Source organism: Salvelinus fontinalis, chromosome 26 (assembly GCF_029448725.1).
Source record: "Salvelinus fontinalis isolate EN_2023a chromosome 26, ASM2944872v1, whole genome shotgun sequence".
In the NCBI taxonomy this organism is placed as follows: domain Eukaryota; kingdom Metazoa; phylum Chordata; class Actinopteri; order Salmoniformes; family Salmonidae; genus Salvelinus; species Salvelinus fontinalis.
In genome coordinates, this window is record NC_074690.1 from 12,991,532 (window position 1) to 13,018,550 (window position 27,019).

A 27,019-nucleotide genomic window follows, 5' to 3' on the forward strand; every position below is an offset into this window, starting at 1 on the left:
TGAATAATGTGTGTCGCAAATGGCACCCTATTCCCTATGTAGTGCACTATATAGGGAATAGGGTGCCATTTTGGATACATGCATAGGCTCATAACTAAGAGATAAGCAACATGCCCTCCATGTCATCTGCATCCTTACTTAGTTCACAGGCTAACACTGATTGGTGTATGGTTTTAATTCATGACAAAGTGCAAAGTGGATGTGAGATATGAGACACTTGTGTTTGTCATGGCTAGATTCCCAACCTGGCCACATTCCATTCTGGCCACCTAGTCATCCCCCTCATTCCTAATCGGCATGTCACTCCTCATCTCTCCACCTGATAGCTGATGTGTGGTGAGCGTTCTGGCACAGAAATGGTGGGGTGGGTGCTACACAATGGGGGTGGATGAGGTGAAATTCCCACTATTATGTAAAGCGCTTAGAGTACCTCAGTTGGTAGAAAAGCGTTACATAAATTCAAATCAATTATTATTAAGTTGGTGGCGTTATGTTTGTCAGTAGTAATTTTGGTGGCTAGAGGAAAGTGTCCGTCTTCTAAAACAGCATAGGTCTAGTTTCTGTAGCTAGGTATGCCCGTTCTCTAGGTATGCCCGTTCTCTCTACCTGAATGCGAAGTTTCACCCCTGACTCAGCTGCCTCATGCAAAACAAAGAGACCATTAGCATTCTGACAGAGAAAACGGTTAAATCTACAGTAATGTGTAGGAATTAGAGAAATGCTGCTCCATCACATTTGAGTTTGGGAAGCCTTCAGCTGTGACGGCTGTCAGAGAAAGCAGTAACCCTCCATACAGTAGCAAGACGCCTCAGGCTTCCTGACTGCTGCACAATGCTGACTTCACTGAAATACTGAATACAGAGTAGGTCATCCAAAATCATCCAAATTACCATAAAGTGCTAGAACTATTAAAATAGTACTTATTGTTCACAGGTATGTTTAAACAGACGCATTATACCAAAATCCCCAAGTTTTCCAGAACTTCTAGTTGGAAGTTCCTCTGAATCAGTAGCGAATAAGCTAGCCTGGGTACCCGTGTTTGTGCCATCATTCCAATCCTTGCCACACCTTGTCATGTTTGGCATGACAAGGAGTTGACATGACAGCACAATCAGATCTGGGACCAGGCTAGGAATAGTAAACCTAGCTCTGTGCTAGTGGACATATGTGAAAGAGCTGGACCATTAAATCAATTATTCCATTACATCTTCTAACAGAGATGTGTGTGGACTGTAAATGTGTATATGGACTGCTGAGTACAACCTTTACATCATGTAACTACTTGAGACAGGAGTGATGGAGGAACATGACAGTCACCTGCAAGCACTGAACAATCATGATTGATCACTGTAAACTAGCTAATCACTTCATGATGTGAGCATGACATGTATGTTGCGTAGGTCCATGTGTAGGGGGAGTGTGTGTGTGTGTGTGTGTTTGTTTTACTGGGTCACATGAGGATGCAGATGCCATAGCAGACTAAGCTCTCTCTCTCCCCCCTCCTTCCCTCTCACTCTCTACTCCCCCCTCCTTAATCGTGGCAGTGTTATGCCTGCGTAGCGTAAGTAGCTTGCTGCCTGTCTATCCAGTGGTGGCTGTAGTGGGAGGGCTTTACCTGCGGTCCTGGGCACTGAAAGGCACTACATGGATCCCCAAGGGCCCGCCGTCATTGGACACTTCTACCAGCTTTACAATGTCACTGTGAGACAATGATGGATGGGGGGGTTTGAAACCAAGTGGAAATCAGGAAGGGGAGAAAAACAACAAATAGAGCAGGCAGAAATGAATAAACCACTAGGGATGAGCATTACGCCAGGTTTTGGCTTCTCCCAACATCCCAGGTGACAGAAACACATAATTCAGAACCCAGTTCTAAGGAGCGTCAAGGGAGGTTTCCATACACACTACGTATACATATTATATCTTAAGTCTAGACCTTCAGACAGTCTATCACATAGGATCTTTATAGTGAAATCTGAGACAAGTAAACTGTATAACATTCCTTTAAAAAAAATTGTGTTATACTTGTATTCTTTGACTTCTAACCCCTTGAGTTTCAATAGATTGGTGCTTAGTAGTTGTGTTTCTATTACCTTTAGGATAAAGGTTATATGCATAAAAACATAGTTGTATTCTATTGGGAGGCGAGGACGCCTTCCTTATTGGGTGAAATAATATCAATAACATACTGTACCTGAAGATTAGACTGATGGCATGCAAGAGATGACAGTTAGAAAACGAGTGTTATTACTATCACCATGACAATGGATCAGTACATGGTAGCTTTTATGGTTATGATGATGTTTGGTTTATGCTTGAGTTCCTTAAAAGAACATTAGCCAGGGGTTTAAAAAGATTTTCTCCAAACCTGTGGAATGCAATATTTATGGGCCTAAATCTAAGAAGATTCTTTACAATAAATGATTACATGGAGAATACAATATAATATCAGAAGTGTTAGGTTCAGCTTAGAGGTAGGTAGTTAACTGGTACTCATTCTCCTGCTACAGATGAATGTTATTCCTGTACTTGTTAGGGATCAATGTCAGGTGATCAGAGAGGTGGTTACGTTGAGACAGAAGCTCTGGTTGAATCCCAAACGACACCCTATTCTCTATATGGTGCACTACTTCTGACCAGGATCCACAAGGCTCTGGTCAAAAGTAGTGCACTATAAAGGGAAAAGGGTTCCACTTGGGACGTAGTCCTCTATCTGTAATTGGACGACCCTTTCAGAGACGACTTACTCCAGTGACCTCACAGTGGTGTGGGCCATACAGGAGTCAGCTCGGCCAACCGGCTCGATCCTGCCGTTCTCCTCCTCCCCATGCCCCCCCTCCTCCTGCAAAACAAGACAACAATCATAGAATTACATATAGAATTCCTATAGTGACTTCTAGGATCTCTGACTGAAACATGGGCATCTTATCAAACCAAGCCCCCTGAGTCTCATACGCAACAGACATTGAAAGATGGTCCATTCCACACTGGCTGAAATAAGTCACAAAAAAATGGTAAGCAGACATGACATAAGGGTGTCCTACATATGAGCACCCATTACAGCCTATGCCACTATTACAACCTGAAAAAATGTCCAGGACTGATTCCTGTTGTGAGAGCGAGAGCGAGAGGGCGCGTGCGAGAGAGAGGGCGAGGGCGAGAGAGAGAGGGCGAGGGCGAGAGAGAGAGGGCGAGGGCGAGAGAGAGAGGGCGAGGGCGAGAGAGGGCGAGAGAGAGGGAAAGAGAGAGAACAAGGAGTAAGAGAGAAAGAGAGGGTGGACCAGACAGGGTCATTAAAATTTCATGGTGATACTGGAGAAGGCAGAGGAGCCACGGCAACGGCAGCAATAGCTCGCCTCATCAGTATGAAAATGAACACATCGCCGCAGTTTCCTGTACGGTTGCCATGACAGTGCACTGTTTGCTGCAGCGGGGGGGACGTACAGTGGAGGGCTGCAGTACACCGGTAATCCAGTCCTGTTGGTCTCCTTCACAACAGGATCACAGTGGCTACAGAGCATGTCTCATAGGAATCGTGTCCTATGCTTAACAGGAGTCATGGGTTGTGAGTGGGTTTCTAAATAAGAGGAGAACGGTTTGGGACACTGTGGGTTACACGTACATGACAATTATTGCATGGTGTGGACATAGAAAGGGAGATATTTATGAAAAGGTCAAGAAAAATACAATCTTCACATTCTATTCCCCAAGACAACACTATGCTACTTGAAGAGCATGTGAATCACATTCATCACCACAGATACAGGAGGAAAGTCAATGACACATTTCAATAGTAGCTCCTTCTAAGGACTTTTGTTTTATTCATTGAGTGACAATTCCATTTTTCTGAATTGCACAGTGGGGTTCGACTTGGCTCTCCAACATCACAGTCCCAAATGGACCCTTATTCCATTTATAGTGCACTACTTTAGACCAGCGCCCTTTACTAGCACCCTAGAAAGTGCACTATAAAGGGAATAGGGTGCCATTTGGGATGCAACAGTGTCTCTCCCCCCAGGCAAGGCGCAAGGACACTGAGGTGACAGAAAATGTTGAGGGGACAGTGGCAGTTTTCCATCAGTAAACTACTGGCTCGGGGCAATGGGGCCTCATGACGAACACAAACTGCCTATTCTAGCTCATGTTGGTTTGGAGTGACTTGAGTCAAATGGTTTTGTTTGCACTAAAACACATTCAATAATGCCCCTACAACACAGCCAGCTACAGTACAAGATGTGCTTTGAAGATCTCACATTTGATTAATACAACATCAACAAAATAACTGTTCAAAAGTCACTTAAATGCACTATGGCACTACCCCCTCCTGTGACATCAGGTTGTACATATCCTCATATTCTAACCAAGTGGTTAGATCATCACATCTATAATTCAGGGCTGAGCTTGGGGTTAATGGCTACTGGGAAGACAGGCTACAGGCGGGTAGGTAGGGCAGGCCGTGGCCCGAATGGCACCCTATTCCCTTTATAGTGCACTGCTTTAGACGGCCCCTAGTGCTCTAGTTAAAAGTAGTGCACTATATAGGGAATAGGGTGCCATTTGAGAAAGCCACAGGACAGAACACATTTTATTTTTCAGCTGAGTCATTGTTTGTTTCCTCATCTTAGTGCGAGCGTCTTGGCCACAATGGCACTCGGGCCTGTGGGTTCATTCCATTTTAATAGTAAAATCCATCTCAGTGTGAATGAAGTGGACCGTGTAGCAGATGGCCAAAGTGCACTTTAATGAAGTGTGCTCCCGCTGGAAACGGACAGCTGATTGTTTACGGACACAGACACAGACACAAGAAACACAACACCCATACATTACCTACAGGAAAGACTAATACATGGAGTAAATGTGGAACTTGGACATATGCTCTTAGCCCAGGTGACTATCCTGAATGTCCTTTACACTTAACCCCATTACATCTTCTGTCCTGTCCAGAGTCACATATGTCCATCCTGCCTCACTGCCATGTTTTCATAACAGGAGGAAACACTGGGCGAGCACAATGCTCCTCATCCACAATCGGAGTCTTGACAGAGACACACCGGACAAACAGGTCCTGGGTCAGTGGCTGGGTGACCCCTCTCAGGAAACCCCTCAAGGATAGATTTGGTTCCATTTCTGGGAAAATGTGATATGTATACACAGAGTCCCAGGTGCTCACAGGATCATACAGGAGCCCTATACCACGTCATTCAACGACACCTACCACGTCATTCAATTATTCTCATAAACGGTCTAAGAATTAAGAGGGGAGAGATTTAAGATACGCAGTCTAAGTGTAGTAGGACTGTCAGTGTCTAGCTAGGCACGTAAACCACTTTGCTGGTGGATGGTTAAAACTGCTGAGGCTGACAGGACAATGCCCCACTCACCCAGTCTGAGGTAGAGTGTAAAGCAAAGGACTGCCTGGTGTACTGTCTGTATATAAAACAGGCAATGAGAGTGGAGAGAGGACCAGCCAAAAGATAAAACATCCAGCTAAGCCTTTTTCAGAGCAACAGCAGCAGAGCAATAACAATACGGAGGCGCAAAATTAGATTTCCAGTCTCTACTCTCAAAATTACAATGAGCTCTGTCGGTATATCCACTTCATTCACGAACATCCATTTCAGATATCCATACGATCACTGACGGAGCAAGGGGAGAGAAGGGACGGACTAAATACCAACATGACACACCGGATATGAATCTGCATAGCAATACCCCCTGTATATAGACTCGTTATTGTTATTTTATTGTGATACTTATTTAAAATGTTTTATTTTTTACTTTAGCTTATTTAGTAAATATTTTCTTAACTCTATTTTCTTAAATGGCATTGTTGGATAAGGGCTTGTAAAAGTAAGCATTTCACGGTATTCAGAGCATGTGACAAATACAATTTGATTTAAATGCTGTTTTAATGGCCGTAGAAAGCAGAAAACACTGCAACGAGAGAGACACACGACATGCAAGTGTTCCTTGTAGAGAGAGCTCGTTTATACATAAACCCAGCTTAACGGTTTCCTCTGACAGACTACCACAAGACAGCCCCTGCTATAGTATACACTCCTTCCCTGATACCTGCATTGCTTATTTTTACAACAATCACACAAATACCTCCTGAATTGACATAGGTGCTGGTCCAACACATAGCAGCGGTTTATGTTGCGTTTGGGGGGTACAAGACACAGCGTAATTGGAAACATATGAGACATGGGGCACTGCAGGAGCTGGAACACACACACACACACACACATGTCGTCTGCACACACACACACACACACACACACACAGTACTAATGAGTCTGAGCAGAAGGAAGGTGGGATCCTTCATATGAGCTTCTTGATCATCTCTGAAAGTTGGGTGGGATCACACACACACATATGTATTTGTTAAGGCTGTTATACAATACATTCACAACACATTAAGTGCGTGCCCTCAGGCCCCTACTCTACAACACAAAATACATGTGTACGTGTGTGTATAGTGCGTATGTTATCGTCTGTGTGTTTGTGCCTGTTTGTGTTGCTTGACAGTCCCCACTGTTCCATAACGTTTTATCTGTTTGTTTTTTTATTTTACCGCTGGCATGAGTTACTTGATGTGGAATAGAGTTCCATGTAATCATGGCTCTATGTAGTTATATATGCGCAGTACAAAGAAATACCATAATCATGTGTTTACATTTGGAGCCGTATTGATTTAGGCTTGGCTAAATGTAGTATTGCACTGTTTCCACCTGTTAATGTGTGAATTCCAGAAGTGATTACGGTCTCCGAGTCCACTGTGCCTCCGTCCCAAATGGCACACTATTCTGTATTTAGTGCACAAATTTTGACCAGGCCTGTAGGGTTCTACGCAAAAGAAGTGAACAATAAAAGGATTAGTGTGCCATTTGGGACCCATACAGTGTCTCTACTGTGACTCGCTGGAGGGGTAATGAAGCTGGTGTGAGACTGTTTGCATGGAGGGAGCCATTTCTCACTCCACTGAGCACATCGAACACACTGACAACACTGAACAGGAATTAACAGGCTTGTGTGTGCCAGCCAAGGTGAGGATGAAACTGAGAACAATGAATGCATAGTTTCACACAATGGAGAGGAGGAAAAAATGTATGTAAACAGAATACACACTACAGTGAGGTGACAATAGAACAGGGTTCCCCAACTGGCGGCCCGTGGGCCTTTATTTGGCCCAAGTTCTGCTTTTTTTCAAATATTCATTGTTGGACATACAATTCCATAAAAACACCAGGAAATCAGCTCCAAGTGACTTAAATTGAAGAAATCTGTTGCCAAGTATTCCCACGGATATTAGACACACGCATGACCATTTTCAAAATGTAAATAAGGTTTAAAACTATGTTTTAGTCAAACATATCTGTTTGGGCTTCTTGTAATTATGTTCCGGCCCCACAATCCGCTCAAGACAAAAATTGTCCCGTGGCTGAATCTAGTTGATCTCTGCAACAGAAATTGCCCCTGCATGTTTAAGAAATTAATCTACAGATTAGCCGTAAAGCAGCGAAGGTCACTTCAGTGTTAGTTGGTTAACATAAAGCACTTGCTAAAGGTCGATTGCAGTGGTATATCAGAGTAACATTGTGTTACAGGCAGGAACAAGCTCCCGAGTGGCGCAGCGGTCTAACGCACTGCATCTCAGTGCTAGAGGCGTCACTACAGACCCTGGTTCAATCCAGGCTGTATCACAACCGGCCGTGATTGTCCCATAAGGAGGCGCACAATTGGCCCAGCGTCGTCCGGGTTAGGCCGTCATTGTAAATAAGAATTTGTTCTGAACCTCTGACGAGTCACAAACCCGGATCCGGGATCCCCCCCATCAAAAAAGCTGACTAGCATAGCCTAGCCTAAACCCACAGGGATATCATATAATAAAATGTTCATGAAATCACAAGTCCAAGACACAAAATGAAAGATACACATCTTGTGAATCCAGCCATCATTTCTGATTTTTAATATGTTTTACAGGGAAGATACAATATGTATTTCTATTAGCTAACCACCATAGCAAAAGACACAACTTTTTTTCCACCATTTTTTTCCTGCATAGGTAGCTATCACAATTTCGACCAAATAAAGATTTAAATAGTCACTAACCAAGAAACAACTTCATCAGATGACAGTCTGATAACATATTTATTGTATAGCATATGTTTTGTTAAAAAAAAGTGCATATTTCAGGTATAAATCATAGTTTACATTGCAGCCACCATCACAACTCTCACCAAAGCAACTAGAATAACTACAGAGAGCAACGTGAATTACCTAAATACTCATCATAAAACATTTATGAAAAATACACAGCGTACAGCAAATGAAAGACAAAGATCTTGTGAATCCAGCCAATATTTCAGATCCTTTAAGTGTTTTACAGCGAAAACACAATTTAGCATTATATTAGCTTACTACAATAGCCAACCACACAGCAGCATTGATTCATGCACGTTAGCGATAGCGAATAAACCAGCAAAAGATATTACATTTTTCACTAACCTTCTCAAAACTTCATCAGATGACAGTCCTATAACATCATATTACACAATACATATATTGTTTGTTCGAAAATGTGCATATTTAGCGGCACAAATGGGCAAGTTGTCCTTTGTCCAGAATAATCGTTGCTCCGGCTGTAGAATGTAGTCTTCAGCTTAGGAATTAGCAGCAAACATTAGCTATGTGGCCCAGACGTGTCCAACTCTTCATTACACAGCACAAAGAAAATTCCGAAAATCGCAATATACTGATATAAAATGATATAACTCGGTTTAAAATAACTACATTATGACGTTTTTAACACCTATATCGAATAAAATCAGAGCCGGATATATCTAAGGCCTATAACGAGAGCTTTCCAGAATGCCATCCTGAGGTCTGTCTCGGAGCTAGCAGGGACGACGCATGGCAGTCTCGGAGCTAGCAGGGACGACGCATGGCAGTCTCGGAGCTAGCAGGGACGACGCATGGCAGTCTCGGAGCTAGCAGGGACGACGCATGGCAGTCTCGGAGCTAGCAGGGACGACGCATGGCAGTCTCGGAGCTAGCAGGGACGACGCATGGCAGTCTCGGAGCTAGCAGGGACGACGCATGGCAGTCTCGGAGCTAGCAGGGACGACGCATGGCAGTCTCGGAGCTAGCAGGGACGACGCATGGCAGTCTCGGAGCTAGCAGGGACGACGCATGGCAGTCTCGGAGCTAGCAGGGACGACGCATGGCAGTCTCGGAGCTAGCAGGGACGACGCATGGCAGTCTCGGAGCTAGCAGGGACGACGCATGGCAGTCTCGGAGCTAGCAGGGACGACGCATGGCAGTCTCGGAGCTAGCAGGGACGACGCATGGCAGTCTCGGAGCTAGCAGGGACGACGCATGGCAGTCTCGGAGCTAGCAGGGACGACGCATGGCAGTCTCGGAGCTAGCAGGGACGACGCATGGCAGTCTCGGAGCTAGCAGGGACGACGCATGGCAGTCTCGGAGCTAGCAGGGACGACGCATGGCAGTCTCGGAGCTAGCAGGGACGACGCATGGCAGTCTCGGAGCTAGCAGGGACGACGCATGGCAGTCTCGGAGCTAGCAGGGACGACGCATGGCAGTCTCGGAGCTAGCAGGGACGACGCATGGCAGTCTCGGAGCTAGCAGGGACGACGCATGGCAGTCTCGGAGCTAGCAGGGACGACGCATGGCAGTCTCGGAGCTAGCAGGGACGACGCATGGCAGTCTCGGAGCTAGCAGGGACGACGCATGGCAGTCTCGGAGCTAGCAGGGACGACGCATGGCAGTCTCGGAGCTAGCAGGGACGACGCATGGCAGTCTCGGAGCTAGCAGGGACGACGCATGGCAGTCTCGGAGCTAGCAGGGACGACGCATGGCAGTCTCGGAGCTAGCAGGGACGACGCATGGCAGTCTCGGAGCTAGCAGGGACGACGCATGGCAGTCTCGGAGCTAGCAGGGACGACGCATGGCAGTCTCGGAGCTAGCAGGGACGACGCATGGCAGTCTCGGAGCTAGCAGGGACGACGCATGGCAGTCTCGGAGCTAGCAGGGACGACGCATGGCAGTCTCGGAGCTAGCAGGGACGACGCATGGCAGTCTCGGAGCTAGCAGGGACGACGCATGGCAGTCTCGGAGCTAGCAGGGACGACGCATGGCAGTCTCGGAGCTAGCAGGGACGACGCATGGCAGTCTCGGAGCTAGCAGGGACGACGCATGGCAGTCTCGGAGCTAGCAGGGACGACGCATGGCAGTCTCGGAGCTAGCAGGGACGACGCATGGCAGTCTCGGAGCTAGCAGGGACGACGCATGGCAGTCTCGGAGCTAGCAGGGACGACGCATGGCAGTCTCGGAGCTAGCAGGGACGACGCATGGCAGTCTCGGAGCTAGCAGGGACGACGCATGGCAGTCTCGGAGCTAGCAGGGACGACGCATGGCAGTCTCGGAGCTAGCAGGGACGACGCATGGCAGTCTCGGAGCTAGCAGGGACGACGCATGGCAGTCTCGGAGCTAGCAGGGACGACGCATGGCAGTCTCGGAGCTAGCAGGGACGACGCATGGCAGTCTCGGAGCTAGCAGGGACGACGCATGGCAGTCTCGGAGCTAGCAGGGACGACGCATGGCAGTCTCGGAGCTAGCAGGGACGACGCATGGCAGTCTCGGAGCTAGCAGGGACGACGCATGGCAGTCTCGGAGCTAGCAGGGACGACGCATGGCAGTCTCGGAGCTAGCAGGGACGACGCATGGCAGTCTCGGAGCTAGCAGGGACGACGCATGGCAGTCTCGGAGCTAGCAGGGACGACGCATGGCAGTCTCGGAGCTAGCAGGGACGACGCATGGCAGTCTCGGAGCTAGCAGGGACGACGCATGGCAGTCTCGGAGCTAGCAGGGACGACGCATGGCAGTCTCGGAGCTAGCAGGGACGACGCATGGCAGTCTCGGAGCTAGCAGGGACGACGCATGGCAGTCTCGGAGCTAGCAGGGACGACGCATGGCAGTCTCGGAGCTAGCAGGGACGACGCATGGCAGTCTCGGAGCTAGCAGGGACGACGCATGGCAGTCTCGGAGCTAGCAGGGACGACGCATGGCAGTCTCGGAGCTAGCAGGGACGACGCATGGCAGTCTCGGAGCTAGCAGGGACGACGCATGGCAGTCTCGGAGCTAGCAGGGACGACGCATGGCAGTCTCGGAGCTAGCAGGGACGACGCATGGCAGTCTCGGAGCTAGCAGGGACGACGCATGGCAGTCTCGGAGCTAGCAGGGACGACGCATGGCAGTCTCGGAGCTAGCAGGGACGACGCATGGCAGTCTCGGAGCTAGCAGGGACGACGCATGGCAGTCTCGGAGCTAGCAGGGACGACGCATGGCAGTCTCGGAGCTAGCAGGGACGACGCATGGCAGTCTCGGAGCTAGCAGGGACGACGCATGGCAGTCTCGGAGCTAGCAGGGACGACGCATGGCAGTCTCGGAGCTAGCAGGGACGACGCATGGCAGTCTCGGAGCTAGCAGGGACGACGCATGGCAGTCTCGGAGCTAGCAGGGACGACGCATGGCAGTCTCGGAGCTAGCAGGGACGACGCATGGCAGTCTCGGAGCTAGCAGGGACGACGCATGGCAGTCTCGGAGCTATCAGGGACGACGCATGGCAGTCTTGGAGCTAGCAGGGACGACGCATGGCAGTCTTGGAGCTAGCAGAAGATAGAGAAACTACAGCTTTATTCCTCATTAGAGAGAAGGCTGGTGGAGTCACATTTATCCTAGTTTATGATAGTATACTTATAATGGTACCATCTGCTTTGTTTAAAGGTGAAGGAATTTCACCTTTGTGGCTCCCCACTTTTCAATAGAGTTGGTTCTGTTCTGCTATAGCATCAAAGAGTCCATAAAGACTCAGAGTGCTAGGATTTAGGATCAGATGTGCCTTTTAGATTGTAGCGAATACATAGACGGGGGGCTCGGATCCTTGATCAGCACTCCTACTCCAAGACAGTTCAGCATATGTGGCAAGGCCTCTAACGATCACAGACTACAAAAAGAAAGCCAGTCACGCCGTGGACATCAATGCCACCCTACTAGACGAGCGAAGCACCTTTTTCTCACGCTTCGAAAAAAAACGACTGATCTGCCGAGGAGAGCCCCTGAAGACAATGAGGGCTACGTGCTTACGGTCTCCACGGAGAACGTATGGAAGTCATTCAAGCATCTTAACCCTTGCAAGCCTGCCGGCTCAGACGGCATCCTTAGCTGCGCCCTTGGAACATGTGCAGACCAGTTAGGTATTGTGATTTAGGACATTTTCAATCTCTCTAGCACAGGCCGTTGTCTCCACCTGCTTCAAGATGTTTACCATCATCCCCGTACCCAAGAATGGGGAAGTAACTGTACGACTACCGACCTGTAGCACTCACTTCGGTCATCATGAAGTACTTCACGAGGCTAGTCAAAGACCACATTACCTCCATCCTCCCTGACTCACCCTCTCCAATTCACCTACCGCCCGACAGATCCAGACGACGCAATCGCCAATGCACTGCACACTGCCCTCAACTAGGACAAGAGGGATGCTGTTTATTGACTACACCTCGACCCGCAATACACCATGGTGAAGGTACGACAGCAGCTCTTTAACCTCAGCAGCCCCCCCCCCTCCCCCCCCTCCCCCCTCAGTCATCTACAGCCCTATGGGTCCTGGTCAAAAGTAGTGCACTCTAAAGGAAATAGGGTGCCATTTGGGATAAAAACCAGCATTTGCGGATTGAATTTGGGATGGATACAGATATTACTGGGCTCGTCCCGTCTGTGGGGAGACACAGTCTGACGACTGGCAATGCTCTTGTAAGAATGGAAATCAGAAGGACAGAACGGCAAGCAATGTTTTTATATTTGTGTTACACCGTCAGGGGCCCATACTAAATGGTATCATGCCAGGGCACTGCATCGTGTCAAAGTGTGTATTAGTTCTAATGATATAGATGGCAATTCTGGCGCTACCTTTGATAGCACTACTCATGTTTAAACCAACGATAAAACACAAAAGGATAAAGGACATCTCTCGTTCCCCTGTTCACATTTAACAGTGTCCTGTTCTCCTGCTCTCGTTCCCCTGTTCACATTTAACAGTGTCCTGTTCTCCTGCTCTCGTTTCCCTGTTCACATTTAACAGTGTCCTGTTCTCCTGCTCACATTTAACAGTGTCCTGTTCTCCTGCTCTCGTTTCCCTGTTCACATTTAACAGTGTCCTGTTCTCCTGTTCACATTTAACAGTGTCCTGTTCTCCTGCTCTCGTTCCCCTGTTCACATTTAACAGTGTCCTGTTCTCCTGCTCTCGTTCCCCTGTTCACATTTAACAGTGTCCTGTTCTCCTGCTCACATTTAACAGTGTCCTGTTCTCCTGCTCTCGTTCCCCTGTTCACATTTAACAGTGTCCTGTTCTCCTGCTCACATTTAACAGTGTCCTGTTCTCCTGCTCTCGTTCCCCTGTTCACATTTAACAGTGTCCTGTTCTCCTGCTCTCGTTCCCCTGTTCACATTTAACAGTGTCCTGCTCTCGTTCCCCTGTTCACATTTAACAGTGTCCTGTTCTCCTGCTCTCGTTCCCCTGTTCACATTTAACAGTGTCCTGTTCTCCTCTCATTCAGGTATTGATAATCACAAATCTGAAGAATGGTTTCTGGAAATCATTAACCGTGTATTGATTGCTAGGGGGTTTAATTAGTGTTGTGGGGTTGAATGCCGCGACAATATGCACAATGCCTCTGGGAGGGAGAAATTCCCAGGTGTCTTTCTCTGCTAGAAGTGGACCCTGAGGGAGAGACCAGCCTTGGAAATCTAATCTCGCTCAGCGGGGGTGTCACATTAAAACAAAAGAGAACAAAGCTCACAGGGAGAGCAGCAAGATAAAGATGAGACAGAACGACGGTGAGATGCTAGTACGGTCGGTGCAGCCATGGAGACCATAGAGAGATGAGGGTAGGAGAGGGGAAGAGGAGCAAGCGAATGAGAGGTTCTCTGAGAGAAAAGCAACGGTTGAGATGCAGCACGGAACAGAGAGACAGTATAGAGAGCGAGAGCGTAAGAAGGAAAAAGAGAGAGTCAGAGAGTGAGAGTAACCTAGTACAAATAATACCACTCCCCCATTAGGTACTTCTCCACAATCCTAAGGCCACAGCAGCATCTACTGGTACGGAGAAGAGCCCTGGGCTCTATGGGCGTACGGAGAAGAACTCTAGTACCTCTTGTATCTGTATGGGCTTATGGAGCTGTGGTCCCCAGTGGCCAAGACAAGAAGTCGACCAATCACCCGCAACTGTCTTATTAAGCCTCATACAAACACCTCCACCGCTAGCTACCAGGAAGCCAGCAGCACATCCTCCTGAAGGAGCTCCATTAGCCATGATTTATGGCCTAGCTTCACATGATTTATCATACTAAACCAGGTGACTGTAGGCTTCTGTTCTGCACCAGTGCCACCTGAGGGACTTCCTCATATTTGTTGTAGTGTGCAGGACATCAGGGAGTGCTAGAGGGACCCTAGCTAGCAGTTTCTACTGCATGTAGTTAGCCAGCAGTGATGATTAACCTACTGTTTGTACGGCTGTGTGAAACAGGCTTCTCATCTCCCCTGTGGTTAACTAATGCACCGATCACTAAACCAAGTCCAACCATGACAAAGGATATGGATAGACACAATGGCCTAATGGACAAACCGGACAGAATGATGATTCAAGGTAAATCCATGGAACGGTGGTGGTATCTTTTTTCACCTGACATGGATTGCATGTGTAACATTCATTCAGCAGCTGCGTGAAGCATATACAGCCAGGGGCAACCAAGCACATCCGCGCTAACCTCAGGCAATACTGATACAAGTGAGAATTAAGGCCAAAGCCTATTCCTTATATTATTCATTTCTAAAGAATTCCAATTACAGCAGCGAACAAGATATGGGTGGGCATTGGATATTGTACAGGCATCTCCTCTTTCATCTGCAGGTGTGTGTATGTGTGTGGGGGGGGGGGGGGACTAGCTGTTACTGCAATACTCCGGCCAAAGAGACAGTTCACATTGCATGATGGTGTTGAATATCATTTTTTTAATTGAATTGAAAGTCTCACTCTCCGCTATCTATGTTGAGCCAGACACACACACAATAACGTATATGCACCCATACTTTATAGATAGTAAGTGTATTCAAGCATACCAAAAAGTGTATTGAAGCCCTATGGGTCCTGGTCAGAAGAAGTGCACTATATAGAGAATAGGGTGTCATTTAAGACACAACCATAGTGTTTTCTCCACACTGCCATCCAAGCGATCCCCCATCAGCTTGGCTGTGAGATACTCTGTCTGCTGTGAGAAGTGGTCGGTCATTACCTACAAGTGTATTCAAGCATACAAAAACAGACCCTACAAAGTGTTTTTTTTACACACTGTTGCCCATGTAGTCCTTCTTCAGATTGGCAAGAGAAGTGATCATTACACCCTGCACTGCCAGCTGTGGCTCATTAAAACACATGACAGATTTATGAACACACATACACAGATCTCTGCGCTCTCATGTTGCCACAGCAACAGTACCTGTTGCTAGAGCAGATGAAGGAGTAAACATTTCAGGATTCACATCACAAACTCAGTTTGAGTTTTCAGAGCATTCTCAGAACCTCAATGACTTTCACGGAGTTCCATCACTGGACCAACAAGACATTTCACCCAACTTTCAACATCCCTCCATCCTTCCTCTGAAAAAAATCTGAACAAGCACTTACAGCAGTGAGAAAGCAGACCCACTTGATTCTTCCCAAATGGCAATCTATTCCTTATATAGTGCACTACTTTAGACAGGGCCCATAAGGCTCTGGTCAAAAGAAGTGCACTAAATAGGGCATAGGGTAACATTTGTGATACAACCACTGACCCTTCACGGTGATGGCTACAGCCCTTTGCAATACAGACATCTGTTGGGAGACACCTCTCCAATCCAGTCTTATTAATGGAGTGACTAAATCGTTCATGGCTCCACATGTCCTTTTAATATCAGCTCATATCTCATGGCGCTGAGAAAATAAATTAATAGTCGGAAGAAAGAAGTTACATGATGATCACTATTATGAGAAACATCCTAGGCTATGAACTTCCGGCTTGTGTCCTTAATAGCACCCTATTCACTACATTGTACATTACTTTCAACCAGAGCTGGTCAAAAGTAGTCCACTATATGGAATAGGGTGCCATTTTGGACACAGACCCACAAGTTGTCATCAATGTAGCTTCTCCACAACAGAGCAGCTCAGTCGGCCCAGCGCCCACAGACAGATGAACTTCTGAACTCATTCTGACAGCTAATGCCATGGTTTAGATGGAGGAGAGAGAGGGAGCAGCGAGGGCGCAGAGACCGAGGGCGCAGAGACCAGGGGTGCAGAGACCAGGGGCACAGAGACCAGGGGCACAGAGACCAGGGGCACAGAGACCAGGGGTGCAGAGGGCGAGGGGCACAGAGGGCGCAGAGAGCGAGGGGCACAGAGGGCGCAGAGAGCGAGGGCGCACATAGCTCAGAGAGCGAGGGCGCAGAGACCGAGGGCGCAGAGACCAGGGGTGCAGAGGGCGAGGGGCACAGAGGGCGCAGAGAGCGAGGGGCACAGAGGGCGCAGAGAGCGAGGGCGCACATAGCTCAGAGAGCGAGGGCGCAGAGAGCGAGGGCGCAGAGAGCTCAGAGAGCAGAGATCACAGAGAGCGAGGGCGCAGAGAGCGAGGGCCCCGAGAGCTCAGAGAGCAATGGCACCGAGAGCTCAGAGAGCGAGGGCGCAGAGAGCTCAGAGAGCGAGGGCGCAGAGAGCTCAGAGAGCGAGGGCGCAGAGAGCTCAGAGAGCGAGGGCGCAGAGAGCTCAGAGAGCGAGGGCGCAGAGAGCTCAGAGAGCGAGGGCGCAGAGAGCTCAGAGAGCGAGGGCGCAGAGAGCTCAGAGAGCGAGGGCGCAGAGAGCTCAGAGAGCGAGGGCGCAGAGAGCTCAGAGAGCGAGGGCGCAGAGAGCTCAGAGAGCGAGGGCGCAGAGAGCTCAGAGAGCTCAGCGAGCGAGGGCGCAGAGAGCTCAGAGAGCTCAGCGAGCGAGGGCGCAGAGAGCTCAGAGAGCTCAGCGAGCGAGGGCGCAGAGAGCTCAGAGCTCAGCGAGCGAGGGCGCAGAGATCTCAGAGCGAGGGCGCAGAGAGCTCAGAGAGCGAGGGCGCAGAGAGCTCAGAGAGCGAGGGCGCAGAGAGCTCAGAGAGCGAGGGCGCAGAGAGCTCAGAGAGCGAGGGCGCAGAGAGCTCAGAGAGCGAGGGCGCAGAGAGCTCAGAGAGCGAGGGCGCAGAGAGCTCAGAGAGCTCAGAGAGCTCAGCGAGCGAGGGCGCAGAGAGCTCAGAGAGCGAGGGCGCAGAGAGCTCAGAGAGCTCAGCGAGCGAGGGCGCAGAGAGCGAGGGCGCAGAGATCTCAGAGCGAGGGCGCAGAGAGCTCAGAGAGCGAGGGCGCAGAGAGCGAGGGCGCAGAGAGCGAGGGCGCAGAGAGCGAGGGCGCAGAGAGCGCAGGACGTACTTAGCAAGGGATAATACAGTCTTCTAAATGACTCAAATATATGTAATGTTAATGTGACCAGGTTTGCATGTACAGTACAGTGTGTGGTGCTACCTGCTCCTGTCTCTCCAGCCAGCGGTCTACCATGGGGTGGTTGGCACTCAGGGAGGAGCGGGCCGTCTCTCTCTGGAACTCTCTCTGGTTTGCCCAGGTCCCTGAGTCACGGGGGAGACTACGGTACGTGTCCACAACCTTACCCTGGACAGACAAAGGAACAAAGAAGAATCTTAGGGCTGGTTTCCCAGACAGAGATTATCCTCAGTCCTACTATACGCTAGGCTTAATCTGGGTCTGGGAAACCATCCCTTTAAGGTATACTTCAGGATTTTGGCAATGAGGCCTTTTATGTACTTCCCCAGTGTAAGATGAACTCGTGCATATCACTTTATTTGTATGTCCAGTATGAAGGGAGGTAGCAGATACCATAGACTTCCAGTCATTGTGTTAACTAGCTAGCAATTGCGCTAGAGCTAGAAAGCGACTTCCTTCAAACTGCACACAATGACATTAAAAAAATGGTATCCACGAGTTCATCTGACTCTGGGGAGGTAGATAAAAGTATCACTTTAAAGATAAAGGTTATAAACATAGTTGAATTTTACAACACAAACTGACAGACATTAGTAATATATAGCGTAGGGGGTCCTTGCTAAGTACGTCTACATACAGTACACTTAGAGGAGAGCATTAGAGGACACAAGTAGCTAATGTCATATACTGTAGATCAAGGGTGGCCAATTTATTGGCCTTGAGGGCCATGTCGGAATTTCGAAATTGAGGGCCGCACTAACTTCTTTCAAAACACATTTGCTGGCCAGAAGAGAGAAAAAAAATAAGTTATTTGAAAATATAAAAGGGCCATTATAATTTAACATACTTTTTATCTAGTTGTAGACGTTCAAGGGTGGACTGGAGTGGTTTAATCCAAAATAATTATCAGTTTTTTACTCAAACCTCCTGCGGGTCAGATTGAATGACCATAGTTTGCCCACCCCTGCTTTAGATAGTGTACAGGGGAGTTGTATGATCGTTGGCAACCTTTCTCTCCAGGCTGTTGGCGTCAGTGCTGGTGTCTCCAACAGAGTGTTGTGGTTTGAGGAAACCAGCTGTGGTGGACCAGCGGGTGGGGTTCTTCCTGGATGGCTCCTCTGGCGGCAGGGTCACACGGGGGTCGCTGAATGGCCCGTTGACCGTCGCCAGTGCTGGATCACTGCTGCGACGCACATGGAGGGGCATATCTGGAGGAGAGCAAGAGACCGTGCGAGATAGTGAACGACAGAGAGGAGGGAGAGACAGCAGAGAAGGTCAAAATGAGTTTATTTTGGAAAGTATGTACTTCCTTACTTTGGCCCATCGCTCTAGCAAACAGCTGGGTTTCATTCAGTTGACCTTCTCTCCAGGCTCCTCCATATTGATGTCCGCTTTATGTCACTTTATTAGGTTTGTGTATTGGTCCTAATCAGGACCTTAGTTTCAGCAAGGACACATGTTTGAATCTGTTGGTGTGTAGTAGTCCAAATCAAACAGACTATGATGCTCAGCAGCAGTTCTTGCCAATTCCCTTCTCACAATAGTAATTAATCCATTCTTAATGTGAACCTGAGCAGTGTGGGTGATTCTCTCTTATAAAGCCATTACAGTCTGGGTACCCAGTGCTGCGTCAATACACACATCAGCAATAGAAATAACAAAAATTAGAATTCAGAGTTCACCACTATCAGCTGTAAATTGGTGTTCTGGAGCCCACTATTATGCATATGCCTAGTAATTATCGGAGGTTGGTGTAGGCTGACTTGCCTAGTTAAATAAAGGTTACATAAAAAATATTGTGCAGGGGTTCGAAAACCTTTGGCCCATTTTCATACAAAAAAAAAAATATGTGACCCCAATATGTAAAAAAAGGTATGTAATCAACGGCCAATGTTTACTTTTGTTATTTGGGCTATGACACTACAAATCAGTCCCACAGTATTCAATCTGAAGGAAGTATGGTTTGAAGTGACTGAAATGCATCAGAAAGGTATTGGGAAGTTCAGAAGATCATCAGGCAATAATGTATTATATTCTGTGTAGAAAATAACATTGATGTTCTTTTCCCCCCAGTCTAATTTAGTGCCTGGTCTTGTCCACTCGGTTCTAACGGCTTGTGGGCATAGTAGAGGGAAACATTATGTACCTACGTGTTCCTGACAGTCATTTTTCAGTGATGGGGTCATAATATTTTGTAGCTTAAACCATTCAAAGGATAGAGACATTTGTAGGAAGAAAAACAGAAACCTCTTTATTACAAGAGCATCTAGCGTCTACCAGAAGGTTTGTGAAACAAGCGCAAATTCCCTCGCAACCCCATTTTAAAATCTGGCGACCGCACATCGGTCCGCACTACAAATCAGGGCTTTCACATTAGATTGTACTAAGCAGGTCAGTCAACTAAATTGGATTTTTGAGATTAGATGTGAATATGATATAATGACAAATTTTCGGCATAATCAGACCAAGCAGGTTCCTAATTTATAACCCTTTAGAGCAATATACTTTCAAACGTCTTCTAACTATAGTTAACTGACGGTATAAAATGTCTTCAGCCAACAAAAAAAAGTTTTAACAGGACCTAACTTTATATTACTATATCTTGCAAAACTGGTATAAATTGAATGACTCTGCACAGGGTCCTCTATGTAATTGGAACAGTTAATGGAAGATGACATTTTGCCAGTAGAATAATTTGGACAATTAGCTCTTGGCCAGTTTTCAAATATAAAGAATACACAGCTCACAAGACTGGATAGGGGAGGGACTCTGAATAAAATGAGAATAATATCAGAGTAAACTTCTTATTCCTAATTATTATCTTGACAATTAATGGAATGCTGTCTACAGCAATTTGATTCCAGTAGGCAGCTAGACAGAGAGGCCTCTGGGAGTTTGAGTCTGGGGAGGCCAGACCTGTTAGGACAGAGTTCTCTCCTCCCTCCCTGTAATGCTCTGTCCCATGACGAAGACAGAGACACGTCTCTCACGCTCCTGGTGAGCAGGCGTCCGCTTTCACAGCGCAGCATCATGGGACTCCTACTCAGTGTTCCAGTTTGGATGAAAAAGCTAGTCATAAACAGAACTCTGTGGTGATGTGTCACTGAACGTTCTGGGAGACATGCAGGGGAGAGGAGCAATTGAAAGTAGCACTGAGGAGCCGCAGCATAGTGGAGACGTTCCCATCGGTCAGAACATGGGAATGTGACACTTGGCATCTTCAAAAGCCTTGGAGAGGTATTTTATTAAAACAGTGTCTTAGCTACAGCTTGTCCAGGGCTCCGCTCTCTGTTGTGGTCCATTTATTGGACTCAGTGGAGCAGCAAATAAGCCGTTGGGATTTCTGACATAGTTTGGAGAAGAACGCTGAAAATGAATGGAGCTTAACTTTGTTGCTTTTCTTTTTGTGCTGCACACAACAACTAATGTATGTATATACTGTAGCACAGTCTTGTTTGCTGTTGATGACATACTGCTATTCTGTTACAGAACTCCCACTCAAAAACAGTTTCCAACCAAAAGCCCACCTAGACTGATGTTAGTTAATGGCATCTTCCTGATGTTCTATAACCACTCAAGCGGGCCAAAACATTTAATGTGATCATTTTATGTGGCTAAAGAACTGACTGCACTAGATTCCTCCCACATAGGAAAATATCTGCATAGCCACAGTAGATATATCTGTATGCTACATAATTCCCATCAATGGTTAATGCTCCTTTGTTGTTGTAAGTGCAACGTTCTGATGCAAAATGTTGTAGAACGTTGCAGACAAATGCCATGAATAGAGCAGACATGTCGGAAAGGAATGCTCGTTTTACGTAACCCGGGTGTTTGATTTGTGAACTTACTAGTTCGGAGGGCGGACGGAGTGACTTCTATCTCGCTGGCGGCCTGGTAGGGCTGGAAAGCAGACATGCTGCTTGTGTTGAGCTCGGTGGCAAACAGGTCGGGACTCTGGGTGCCCGTTGAGCTGGCGCTGGTGCCGTCGCCACCATGGTGAGGTTCCTGTTCATCATACACCGCCACCAGCTGACGGAAAGAGGGAAAAAGATGATTACTTTATTGACCATTTACATGTATTTGGATCCCCATTAGCATATGCAGAAGTGGCAGCTACTCTTCCTGGAATCATAACATTATATACAGACATTTATCTTTTGTAAATCATATACTGTATCTGGGAGCAAGACATACAGTACCAGTCAAAAGTTGACACCTACTCATTCAAGGGTTTGGTTACTACATGATTCCATGTGTTATTTCATAGTTAAGTCGTCACTATTATTCTATAATGTAGAATAGTACAAATAAAGAAAACCCCTTGAATGAGTAGGTGTGTCCTAACTACTGACTGGTACTGTCTCTACTAGTGAAAAGCTTAGTGTGTGTGGTGTGAAGGAGTAATAGAAAGTCGGGAAGAAGCGAGAGAGAGATGGAGGGAATACGTCAGGAAGGAGAGACAAAGAGCAAGAAAGAATGTGTGAGACAGAAATTGAGAAGAGAAAGGAGAGAGAGAGAAAGAGAGAAAGAGAGAAATGGAGAGAGAAGGAGAGAGAAAGAGAGAGAGAAAGAGAGAAAAGAGAAATGAGAGAAAGAGAGAGAGAAAGGAGAGAGAAAGAGAGAGAGAAAGAGAGAGAGAAAGAGAGAAAAGAGAAAGGAGAGAGAAAGGAGAGAGAAAGGAGAGAGAAAGGAGGAAAAAGAAACATGACTGTTAAGAATTCAAGTTGACGTCTGACTAGTCGATATGGATCCCACCAATGATTTTATCTACTGTATGAGTCAGGCTTCCTATCGTACGGAGGCCTTATTAATTCCAAGGACAAGTACCCTTGCAGTTAATTGAATAAGACATTCAAGCCGTCACTAAGATGTCCACCAGGCCACGTGTGTTCAGCTGGCTTGCGTTATTGGTTCGGTGCTGTGAGGAAGGATCAAAATAGTTCAAAAGGCCATTAACAGTACAGTCACACTCATACAGGCAGGCAGCCACATTAGAAACAGATCTTATTCACCATGCAGTACAGCAGAGGCCCAAAGGCAAACAAATGTAGTCCATCTGACTCCAATCCCCTACTGGCCACAACAGAGACAGAGTCAGGCAGAGTTTGTGGGCACAATAACACTCTGCCAGTATCTGTCCACTGGAAAAAGACTGGAGGTCTTTTTCCCAAATGGCACCCTATTCAATATAAAGTGCACTTCTTTTGACCAGAGCTCTGGTCAAAAGTAGTGCACTATATAGGGAATAGGGCACCGTTAGGCATAAGCCCACTGAATTGCCTTGTTTTCTGAACATCTGATTGTTGTGGGCTGTATAGAGCACACTCTGGCACTGGCCCTGGTCTGCTCCCGTGTATTAAAGCAGCTAAAGCCTGGGAGCCTGTGGTTTTATAGCATTTAGATGAGAACAGAGAGCAGAGACACTAACTAACCCTAGGGCACATAGGCCCTCCCTGGTTGCTTCCCAAATGGCACCCTAGTCCCTATATTGCGCACTAGTTTTGACCAGGGCCCACAGTGCTCTAGCCTAATGAAGTGCACTTTAGGCAATAGGGTGCCATGTGGACACGGTCCCGCTCTCCCTCAATCTCCTCAGCACCCTAATTAATAACGGCAGAGCTGAACCAACATTCCTTAGTATATGTCTCTGTGACGTGGGGAGAACACAGACCCATATGACTGGTAAAACCAGCCAGGGGTCAACCGTCAGTTTAGAGTAGCCCGACAGACCATTCTATAAAAAGACAGACAAGGATGTGAGTTTGCATGTGTGCGTTGTGGTGCATATTTATGCAATAACCCTTCTAATAACTCCTAAGTGTAGTTGTTATATTTAACTGTGCCCAATATAGTGGAGTCAGTGAAACTCATTCCAAGGTCTGGTCCCTTTGGGCACCATAATAATATGCCAGATAGAATAAGACTGTCCCCCTCTGGGATCAATCTGGTGGTGATAATACAGAGGTACAGTGCATTTGGAAAGTATTCAGACCCCTTCCCTTTTCCACATTTTGTTACGTTACAGCTTTATTCTAAAATGTATTAAATCATTTTTTCCTCCCTCAACCTACACACAATACCCAATCATGACAAAGCGAAAACTGGTTTAGACATGGTTGCACATTTATATATATATTTTAAAAAATACATTATATAAGTATTCAGACCCTTTTCCATGAGACTCGAAACTGAGCTCAGGTGCATCCAGTTTCCATTGATCATCTTTGAGATGTTCTACAACTTGATTGGAGTCCACCTGTGGTACATTTAATGATTGGACATTATTTGGAAAGGCACACACCTGTTATATAAGGTCCCACAGTTGACAGTACATGTCAGAGCAAAAACCAAGCCATGAGGTCGAAGGAATTGTCTGTAGAGCTCCGAGACAGGATTGTGTCAAGGCACAGATCTGGGGAAGGGTACCAAAAAATGTCTGCAGCATTGAAGGTCCCCAAGAACAGAGGCCTCACATCATTCTTAAAGTGTAAGAAGTTTGGAACCACCAAGACTCTTCCTAGAGCTGGCCGCCGGCCAAACTGGGGGAGAAGGGCCTTGGCCAGGGAGGTGACCAAGAACCCGATGGTCACTCTGACAGAGCTCCAGTTCCTCTGTGGAGATGGGAGAACCTTCCAGAAGGACAACCATCTCTGCAGCACTCCACCAATCAGGCCTTTACGGTAGAGTGGCCGGACGGAAGCCAAACTTCAGTAAAAGGCACATGACAGCCCGCTTGGAGTTTGCCAAAAGGCACCTAAAGGACTCTCACAGACCATGAGAAACAAGATTATCTGGTCTGATGAAAACCAGATTGAAAACTCTTTGGCTTGAATGCCAAGCATCACGTCTGCAGAAAACCTGGCACCATCCCGACGGTGAAGCATGGTGGTGGCAGCAGCATCATGGTGTGGGGATGTTTTTCAGTGGCAGGGACTGGGAGACTAGTCAGGATCGAGGCAAAGATGAACAGAGCTAAGAACAGAGATCCTTGATGAAAACCTGCTCTGGAGCGCTCAGGACCTCAGACTGGGGCGAAGGTTCACCTTCCAAAAAGGACAACAACCCTGAGCACACAGTCAAAACAATGCAGGAGTGGCTTTGGGACAAGTCTCTGAATTTCCTTGAGGAGCCCAGCCAGAGCACAGACTTGAACCCGATCGAACATCTCTGGAGACCTGAAAATAGCTGTGCAGCAACGCTCCCCATCCAACCTGACAGAGCTTGAGGAAACTCCCCAAAAACAGGTGTGCCAAGCTTGTAGCGTCATACCCAAGAGGGGTCTGAATACTTTGAATGCACTATATACTGGGTACATGGATACGGTGTGGGTGTTTAGACAAGGGCCCTAGTCTCCAGAATGTTCATCCACCTCTGGCCTGCTCGCCTCCCTACCTCTGAGGAAGTACAGTTCCCGCTCAGCCGAGTCAAAACTGTTCGCTGCTCTGGCACCCCAATGGTGGAACAAACTCCCTCACGACGCCAGGACAGCGGAGTCAATCACCACCTTCCAGAGACACCTGAAACCCCACCTCTTTAAGGAATACCTAGGATAGGATAAAGTAATCCTTCTGACCCCCAGAGGCATTGAGGAGACTCGCAATCTTTCCCCCACGGCCCCTTCCCCCACTCAATGGCAATTCCATTGTTTTGGTCGAGTTCGGTTGACCTCTTTACCACATCTATGCGTTTACCAGTCAAATTGCCAGGGTTAGAGGTTCCAAGCCCGTTCTATTATTTATATTGTGCTGCTGCATTGTGCCAGCCCTATGCGGAGTGCCCCGAGTATGTGACAGACTACATTCTTGTGGTCAATGGATAGCTGAGGAACGCTCAACTCCGTTCTCTTATATTGATGCGGAGTTGAGTATAACTGGTCAAGCGTTTTGTTAACAACAACATTGAGTCACCATCAGTCGACACTTGTAAAAATGTCAAATCTTCAAATGCTTACCTGTTCCTGTGTGTCCTGAACAACTGCGGTCCTTCCGCAGGGTGCTGAAATACCTACTTTTAATAAAAAATAAAAAAAACAATACCACCAACTTTATCTCCATTTGTGTTACTCGTCTGGATATGTAGCGGCCTTGACATACTACATCAGTTGAGATTCAATTGGTGGTTGTATTTGCTAAAAGTTTATTAAAACTATTTATTTCAACACCCCGCAGAATATTGTTAGTGTCGACTGATGACTCCATTTTGTTGCTAGCAAATCGTGCGCCCACTTATTAATATGCAACTCCGCCTCGATATCAGAGAACAGAGTTGTGCTTTCCTGACCTCAACTAGGTAATGGAATGGTTAAAATTCTCCAGTAAACTGCAGCAGAGTATTTGGCGACTTCACACACGTGTGCGGTGAAGCAATCTACACAGCAGGAAACACCCCCCAGTACTAATTGCTACATTTGTTGACAAGCACATACTTGGCACCACCACAAGATAACTCACTCACATGCGCGCACACACACAATCAACAGGGGTGGTCTTCCCTGAGGATGACTACACAATAACTGCTCAACTTCAAATGTGTGTTGATTGCCCTGAGAGACCGTATACGTGTGTTTCTGCACACACTTACATGATTGATATGTCATGCATGAGTGTGTGTGTGTGTGTCTGCTATGTCGTGCATGTGTGTCTGCGTGTGACAGGAAGATACCAGTACCGTGATACTTGTATCATGGCAAGGAAACAAAACATTAAGCACCACTTCACTGCTTTATGAAAACAACAGTGTTGTTAGAAACTATCCTTGTTGTCATCAAGAGTCATATTAATTGATTTTCCAAACTATAGGGGTGGCAGGGTAGCCTAGTGGTTAGAGTGTTGGACTGGTAACCGAAAGGTTGCAAGATCGAATCCCCGAGCTGACAAGGTAAAAATCTGTCGTTCTGCCCCTGAACAGGCAGTTAACCCACTGTTCCTAGGCCGTCAACCCACTGTTCCTAGGCCGTCATTATAAATAAGAATTTGTTCTTAACTGACTTGCCTAGTTAAATAAAGGTAAAAATTAAATGCTACAGACACGTGCTCCTGCCTTATGGGCCGTTCTGGCGTGAACAAGGCTTACTTACTTACTTACATAGACTCAGTAGACATTGCAAATGAAACCAACCCAAACAGGAGATGTCCACTTCTCTTAGAGCAGTCCACGGTGTTCTTTGGCTAACTGGGAGCAGGCAGGTGTCACACTTTGCCTGTAGAAGTAGGACCTGTCTGGCTAGACCCTGTACGCCAGGTAAATACTAGAGGCTAGATAGCAGAGCTGTCAGCGAGTGGAGGGAATGGCCCAGATCCTTGGCCTACATAGCAGTCAACAACCAGCACTAAACGCCATGTCCCTGTCAACATCTGCAACCCATAACACCAACCATCGCCGTGTCTA

The 27,019-nt window shown here is 47.3% G+C and overlaps 1 protein-coding gene across 6 annotated transcripts in view; it reads right to left on the reverse strand.

The window, feature by feature from the left end:
- LOC129823659 (partitioning defective 3 homolog) overlaps window positions 1-27,019 on the reverse strand; it is a 219,398-nt gene that overhangs the window by 107,175 nt on the left and 85,204 nt on the right. For 5 of the 6 annotated variants that reach the window (XM_055882545.1, XM_055882543.1, XM_055882544.1 and 2 more), the window contains exons 3-7: window positions 21,481-21,661; window positions 18,638-18,837; window positions 17,654-17,797; window positions 2,748-2,842; window positions 1,616-1,699 (exon numbers count right to left, since the gene is read on the reverse strand). In XM_055882545.1, the coding sequence (XP_055738520.1) occupies window positions 1,616-1,699; window positions 2,748-2,842; window positions 17,654-17,797; window positions 18,638-18,837; window positions 21,481-21,661 (704 nt within the window). The remainder of the gene's footprint in view (window positions 1-1,615; window positions 1,700-2,747; window positions 2,843-17,653; window positions 17,798-18,637; window positions 18,838-21,480; window positions 21,662-27,019) is intronic. The other variant, XM_055882546.1, reaches the window with a different exon arrangement.